The 7,586-nt window shown below is 41.8% G+C and overlaps 1 protein-coding gene across 1 annotated transcript; it reads right to left on the bottom strand.

Moving 5' to 3' along the window:
• Positions 1–877: 877 nt before the first annotated feature.
• On the bottom strand, positions 878–7,433 carry cdc40 (cell division cycle 40 homolog (S. cerevisiae)). Its single transcript, XM_003971750.3, has 15 exons — positions 7,195–7,433; positions 6,831–6,917; positions 6,517–6,646; positions 6,348–6,434; positions 6,102–6,241; positions 5,879–5,975; positions 5,485–5,624; positions 4,103–4,177; positions 3,863–3,908; positions 3,024–3,125; positions 2,822–2,937; positions 2,037–2,170; positions 1,815–1,891; positions 1,450–1,594; positions 878–1,340 (listed from the first exon to the last, which is right to left on the bottom strand). Exons 1-15 carry the CDS (start codon positions 7,384–7,386, stop codon positions 1,163–1,165), a joined length of 1,746 nt encoding a protein of 581 aa, XP_003971799.1. The 5' UTR covers positions 7,387–7,433; the 3' UTR covers positions 878–1,162.
• Positions 7,434–7,586: the final 153 nt, after the last annotated feature.

The raw sequence follows: 7,586 nt of genomic DNA, 5'->3' as shown, positions 1-7,586 counted from the left end.
AAACGCAATAATGTCGTGCAGCGCCGAGGATTAAATGAAAACGCTCATTAGATTACAGACGAGGGCAGAAGCATCGGAGCGCAAACCTAATATACAACACGAGGGACACAAAGGCTCCTGCAGCTGAACAAGCCACCGTCGGGTTATTCATCCTTCCACTGTTCTGTTCTCCAGCTGCTCCCTGACCTCCTCCGTCGCAGATGCGGCCTGGATTAGTAATAAATTTAACGGGAGAGAATATTTGTGAACTGGGCACCTGTCATTGGCATAAAGCGTCCCCTAAAAAAATCCCGATTTAACTTCAGTCACAGCGTGAGCCTTTCCTCCAGCCGTTATCTCAACACGCTTGTTATCTTTTCCAACCTTTTTGTGTGTCAGATTATCTTCTGGAGGCTGTCATTTTTTGCACAAAGGATGGAAACCAATTTAAAACTTGAGCGATTTCTCTGTCAGGCAGGTCTAAAGCGTGATGGCCCCAAAGAGCTTGTGAGAAAGAACACAATATTACAAGTGTAAAAGTGAAGCAACTCTCTTTGATGTCAGGCAGCCATAGCAGCGAGGTTATATATAGTTCCTGTTTATATGCCGTGTGCTTCCACTCCACTTAGCTTGGAGGTGCAGAGCTGTTGCAGCCACCTCATAACGCTGCTTTGTTAGCTGCAGGTCAGCCTCTGAGTCACCCTCATATCACAGTCTGATCCCAGTTGAGCTCACAGCTGCGTGAGGCAGCCAGGCTACAGCCGGACTGCCCACAACAAAACCTTTGAAAGATGAATATTGCAACAAAAATGCACGGCCCAGGAAACAAACACTAGCGTTTGTTTCCTGGGCCGTGCATTTTTACATTAGCGACGATGGAAAATCTAATGAAAGAAGGTAAAATGTACAGAATGTTTATTTCCACATGGGCATGGGCATACAATTGACAATCCCCCTGTTACACTGGTACGCGAGCTAATTCAGACATCAAAACATTTATTTCAAATAAAAAAGAACTTCCTCCTACGTGAACTCTGTCAGAATAGAAAACAACCCTCCAACAGTGGGACTGGATACCAGCCCTGTTGCTCTTCAGGTTTTTCACCCAAGGGACAACCAGCTCTTCATCTTCAGTGGACCACTTCAGTCCATACTCCACAGCCCCCCCCACCTTCTGACAGGTCTAGTCCCAGAGTTTTATCTGTCCATCCCACCCGCAGGTGATGACCTTGGAGGTCTCGTGCGGATGCCACAGGGCGCTGATGCACACCTTGTCGTGAGCCTTGATCCGGTGGTAAAGCTTGGTGGTCTTCCAGTCCCATATGTTCAGCTTTCCATCTGCGTCTCCAGACACCACATAACTGGCAGAAAGAGGAGATATTGACAGATAAATAAACGTTAATTGCGTCTGGAGCTTGTTTGGCTGAGCTGCAGACTGATAGCAGTTATCTTACATGCTGTAAAGATTACCTCATGTCTGGGGAGAAGTCCACCTGGCAGGCATACCCTGCTACCATGTGACCTTTGAAGATCTTCTTCTTGTTCAGTCTGAAGCGGTTCTGTGCCCCAAAAATCAGGATCTGGTTGTCCATGGACTGACAGGCGAGCCACTTACCTGGTGTTTAAAACAAACCGACGAGACAAAACAGATCTTAAATAAGTTACACTTCATGGTGGATGATAACACCGCTCAGACAGTAAACGTTGCATGTCTGCACATAAAAATTTTAGAAGAACAGGTCCACCCCCCACTACCCATGCAACTGCAACAACTTAAAATCTGCTACAACAGCTTTCTTCTCTCCAGCTGTGCTGTGAAGGTTCGGTGCACTCACTATTGGGAGAAAGCGTCACAGCCGGCATGGAGTGCATGCTGGGCTCTGCGATGTATTTGAAGTCCACAGGGATGTCCCTGAAAAACACAGTTACGTTGAACTCACTGTGAACACCAGACAGAAGAATGCCAAAAACAGCCCGACCTACAGAGGGCGCTGTTCTTAGCTTTTCTCTTTAAAAAAACCAACCCATTTTTATATGTATTACTAAATGTCACTTACCACTCCCACACACGAAGACTCTTGTCATCTGATGTACTGACAAATCGACGATTTTCATCCACGAAGGTGATGGTGTTGACGGCTCCCAGGTGACGGTCATACTCCTGCACCACCTCGCCTGTCCTAACGTCCCACTGGAATAGAAGAAGAGGTGAATTAAAAAGTCCGCAGTCAAGAACAGCTAATGAAATAAATAATATTATAGCAGGGAAAGGGACTCGTGCTTGGTGATGTACAGGAAACATTAAAACACAGGAGACAACCACACTGATCAGCCTGCTGGCAACAAACAAACACACGCTTCTATTCAAACAGTTTTACATCTAGTTTTTTTAGGGTTTTTTTTATTTTTAAATCTTAGCTTTTGGCATCTCACAGGAGCAGCCATCTGTTCTGCAACGCAAAAAGGTGCTGCATAATTAAAGACAAACACAGATACTGCTGCCAGAAAGCTCCAGGACTTCTGTTCATCTGGTCAATTAAAAGAAAGTTTGTGTCATTTTCATTACTGAATATTCATTTAGAAAAGCCGCAGTCTGACTCAAAACAGCTGCTTCTTCATGTTCCAAGAGTAGCCAGCAGAGCTATAAATGCAGGGTTAATGGATGATGGGTGTCTGTTATCATGCTGGAAGACGTGATCGAATGCTGGTAGCCTACAGTGATTATTGACTCCTTCCAGCACTTCCTCTAAAAACACCCATGCTGGAAATGACTCTGAGATTTGTTTCATGCAGCTCTGGACAAAGGATTTACACAAACATGGTTAAAACCCACATACTTTACCTGAACAATCTTCTTATCTGACATCCCGGCCACAAAGAGGTTCTGTTTGTCCTCGTCGGGGTTGAATTTGACACAGTACGGGACCTTCCTGTTGGTGAAGTGTGAGATGCATTTGCCTGCGGAGACAAAAACACCCAGTGGCACATCTGGACTTCACAGGAAATACTGGTTTGCCAGATCGAGTTTAAATGGTGGCTCTCACCTGTCTCAGAGTCCCAGAGTTTGAGATAGCGGTCGTAGGCTGCACTGAGGAACTGGGAACCAGTGTTGTTGAAGCAGATATCTCGCACTGCTTTGCTGTGGCCTAAACACCACAAAAGACAGAATAAATAAGTACGATTGTTTTACAGCAACTCCATCGACATCTTTCCATTGAACAAACACCTGAGGCTGTTAGGTCTGGAAATGGGAAATACAGGATGTTAAGGAAGAGAGTCAGTGCTGGTTGTGAGGATGGGGATAATAAGCTTAGAACGCCAAAATCTGTCTTTTCAGCTATGCTTCACCTTTTTAGTCTCATTTTAATCTCATTGTACAGCGGCTCTTCATCATCCGCTGTAGGAAAAAGGTCCCAGAGGGCTCGGAGAATGCAAATGCAGCCTTCATTAAAACGGGCTTTTATGAAGGCAACACTGTTTTCACAAAGCTAATAAAATCCATGGCTGCTGAACTCCCGCCTTCTCGCTTACAGCAGCCCTTCCTCCTTAGCATAAAAAGTGCATAGAGTTAAATAAATACATTTACTACCTAAAGCACAGATACGCTACCAAATATACTCCCAATAACCTGATATCCGGGGCTGCTGAATTATGCATATTTTTTGAGGCGCCGACCAGCAGAACCGCAGTTGCAAACAATCTCTATTCAGAAAAACAGAGCTGACCCACCGACCAACAGCTGACATCCTCCTGATCACACACCCCAAATTAAATAGAAAATAATAAATATAGAAATCAATTAAATAAATAGCGATTTAAATGTATAGATTATATCAGATTTCATAGACTGATTTTCAACATTGTGAATACAGCAAGTCTTTACCGATAAATGTCCGTATGCATCTTCTTTCTTTGTAAACCTCCCACAGCTATGGAGACAAACACACAAGATTACTGTAGCTAATTAAATGAATATTACCAACAGGTAATACCAACAGAAATGGGCAGACATTTGACACAAACAGGTTCACATGTTACCTCGAAGAACTCTTTTGACTGTTCCTGATGCGTAACTTTAAAAAACAAAGGATTTTACTTGGGTTTTTGCCATCTCAATATTTACCTTGATTTTACAGTCCATGGAGCAGGAGAGCAGCAGGTGACCAGACTTGGGAAATAGCCGGATTCCACTGACCCCCTGCAAAACATACAGAGAAAATGGTGACTTTAATGTCAAATACCACTTTTTGAGTCATCTTACGCCTATTGATGTGTTAAAGTGACCCACGTCTTTCATGACATTTTGCTATATTTAAGCCACATGAACCACATTAGTATTATCTAGAGTTACATTAATACAGCGCTTCTCAAATAGTGGGGGGGCGCGGTGCGATGCCAGGGGGGGCGCGTGTGACCCCGGAGAACATGTTTTTTTTTTTTTTGCCGTACTAGAATAAAGTGTAATTGCACATCCTGCGCGCACACACCACAGAGCAAGAGATAGGAAGTGCAGTGAACAAACCACCAAGAGACAGCATGAAAAAATACTTAACAGTGATGAAAAGAAAGGCGGAGAGAGACGGAGATAATGAGACAAACGAAAGTCTCCCGAAAGCTCAGACGAGGAAATATGACGAAGCATTTATAGCACTTGGCTTCACTGCGACTACAGTAGGAGACGAGGAAAGACCGGTGTGTTTACTGTGTCTAAAAATGTTGGCAGGACAGCATGAAGCCAAATAAATGAAGGCGTCACTTAAAGACATTACACCCCAGTCACGCTGATCAGCTGCTTGAGTTTTTTCGGCAAAAACGTGCCGAATATTGGCAACAATCATCCCGCTTTGGTCTATATTTCTTTCTTTTTTTGTTTTCTTTAATATTAATAAGGATACAATGTTATGCAGAGGTGTACTTATAACAATTTCATAGACAAATGATACAAATTATAGTCTTCAAAAAGATTATGACTGATGATGTAAAAAAACGAAACTATAAGTACACCTTGTGTCTGGCATTGTCTCCCTCTCCGAGGTTTATAAAGCACCCTCCATCTGTTATCTTGACATTCATTTTAGTCATAGTTCCGAGCACAGAGTAGATAGAAGCCAATTTAAAACTTGAGTGACTTCTCTCCTGACATTTCTAAGGACTGAATGAGATAGTTCTTATAATAACCCTGGGTTGGTCTTTGTATTTCAATCATAAAGACTGTTTTCAATGAAACAGCTCCCATTCAGGATTTTTTCTAACACATTAATAGGGAGTCTGTCTGTCTAACCCTAGAAGTTCTTATAAAGGGTGCATAATAAAAGCAGAATGATACAACGAAAAAGGTGTTTCTATTGTGTAATTCTGAATTATTGCCAGACACTTCCTCTGGCTTTGAAAAGACCGGATCTACATTGTGCTGAGAATCAAGTTGTAACTATTCACAAATTACATCTTTGTGTATTATCAACGAATACCAACACAAAAAAATAATCTTTGCCCTGTCCCACGTACCTTAGTGTGTCCAGACCAAACATGAAGCTGTTTCTTGGGCAGGTAACACTTATCTGGAGCATCTGAAGACCGAAGACTGACACCCACATCCTGTGGGATATGGAGGTAAGATCTGCCCTGGTAGTCATACATGTCTTTGACTGGTGGGAAAATGAAACGACAAATATTGGCAAATGGAATATATCACGAATCCACATTTTTAAAAGTTTAAAAGCATCATTAAATAGATCAGACAGTATGAAATTCCAGAATATCTTAAATTTTTATCATATATCTCTATAAGACCAAATACTCAACAATGTGCTGCAAACTCAAAGTATGTATAAGATGATAAAGCAGTGAATTATTTCACATTATGTCATGCAAATGGTTTAACCGAATGTGCATATATTACTATGAAGGATGGTTTTCTCCTCTCCTGGAGCCTCATCCTGAATCTTTCCCCTCTTCTGCCTCTTGGCTGTGATCTCATCCAGTTCTTTTTTCTCCTCCTGTAAAATAGAAATATCCAGGGAGTAACGGATAACATTAGACCTATAGGACCAAGTACATGGAGACTTATTAAATATTGACTATCTTTGTCAGGAAGACACAATCATCTCTCATTTTTCCTTTACCTCTGTTGGCTTGGCCACAGATTTCTCATCTACGTATTTCGCCCACGGACCAAGGAAGTTGTCAATCTCTTCTGCATCGCCTCCTTTGATTTTTTTCCTTTTGTCTGGCTTCTTATGTCCACTATCAAACACAGTTAGCCCTGGCAAAGGACAGCAAGAACATATGCTTTGCACTCTCCTAAACAACTGTATGTATAAGTTGTTCTTACAGTTACATCAGTTAAAAATCATGTAAAAAATGATTACCTTTATTTTTCTCAGCTTCATCTACTGCCCCAATGAAGCTACTAGAGGATATCTGGTTGGAGTCAACAGATGGATCTAAAGCGTAACCTATTAGCAGAGGGCAGAGGGTCATGCAGTCAATATGATGAGATTTTTAAAAAACAAGTTAAGTGGTCACAAATGAGATTACCAAAGGTGGAGAAGGTTCTCCTTTGCTGTTCAAACATGAAGTCATTCAGGTGGGCAGGTTCTGCATAACCAGATAACATGTTCCTGGCTGCAGCCATCTGCTGGTTATTAAATGGGTTTGTTGGGCCAAACTACAAGAGAACAACATAAAATCCTTAAAACAACCAGAAACCACAAGATTTGCATTCAGTACAATTCAGTATGTATGAATTTTACAGTTGACATTTACCACCTTGCATAATACTAGAATAAAATGAACAGTACTGATTTATGTGGCATTAAACAGCATTTAAACGTTTACCAATTAAAACATACCTCTGGTGAAAACATGGTTTCAAACGTCGGATTGAAGGCGACTTCTTTTAATGATGGGTCCAGGTATGAGCCAGTCATAACAGCCTCCTGAAAGATACAAGGAGTCAATTATTCACCAGATAACTGAAAAACTAACATCAAATATTATTATGATGCAGCATCAGCTTCCGGATTTCAAATAGTGAGGGAAACAAAAACACACCGCTATATTGCTGTTAACACTGCAATTCGGTCGCCAATGCCAACAGTTAATATGACGAGGAAAATGTAGTTAACTATGAAGGCTTTCAAGTTTCAAATTGCAAAGACACTCTTTTCTATACGCTAAACTCGAAGCTACCGCTAGCAAGGGATGTTAGCATACTTTAACAGGAACCTCCGGAGCGGCATTGAGGAGCGCCAACGACATCGTATGTCCGGATTCCAAGGGTTGGAGATGGGCTGTGGCGTCTGGGTGCGTTTGGTCCTCTTTTTCGGTGCTTTTGTTAGATTCTGAATCATTTTCAGGATCAGAATCGCTCCCGTAGGAAACGAGGGAAGATATGGCGGCAGACATCTTGAATGTTGTGAACTGGTCGGAAACAGAGGGGCGGGACTTCCGTTGTAGAACGGGGGGAACGAATGATCATTTATGCTACTGGTATTTTTCTATACCCATTCATTTAAAAATAACAAGAACTTTTTTTATTTTTAAAACAAAACAACATGCATCACACTTTATAAGACATTTATGCTTGCGAATTTTCATTGCGTTAA

This window comes from Takifugu rubripes, chromosome 16 (assembly GCF_901000725.2).
Source record: "Takifugu rubripes chromosome 16, fTakRub1.2, whole genome shotgun sequence".
In the NCBI taxonomy this organism is placed as follows: domain Eukaryota; kingdom Metazoa; phylum Chordata; class Actinopteri; order Tetraodontiformes; family Tetraodontidae; genus Takifugu; species Takifugu rubripes.
The sequence above is the reverse complement of the archived record's forward strand: the minus strand, read 5'-3'. Positions and strand labels throughout refer to the sequence as shown.

Coding starts and splice junctions, on each gene's coding strand:
- cdc40 (XM_003971750.3), bottom strand. CDS start 7,386: ATGTCTGCCGCCATATCTTCCCTCGTTTCCTACGGGAGCGATTCTGAT. Junction 6,435..6,516: donor GAGAACCTTCTCCACCTTTG/GTAATCTCATTT, acceptor CTCTGCTAATAG/GTTACGCTTTAGATCCATCT. Junction 2,938..3,023: donor ACTCTGGGACTCTGAGACAG/GTGAGAGCCACC, acceptor TTGTCTCCGCAG/GCAAATGCATCTCACACTTC.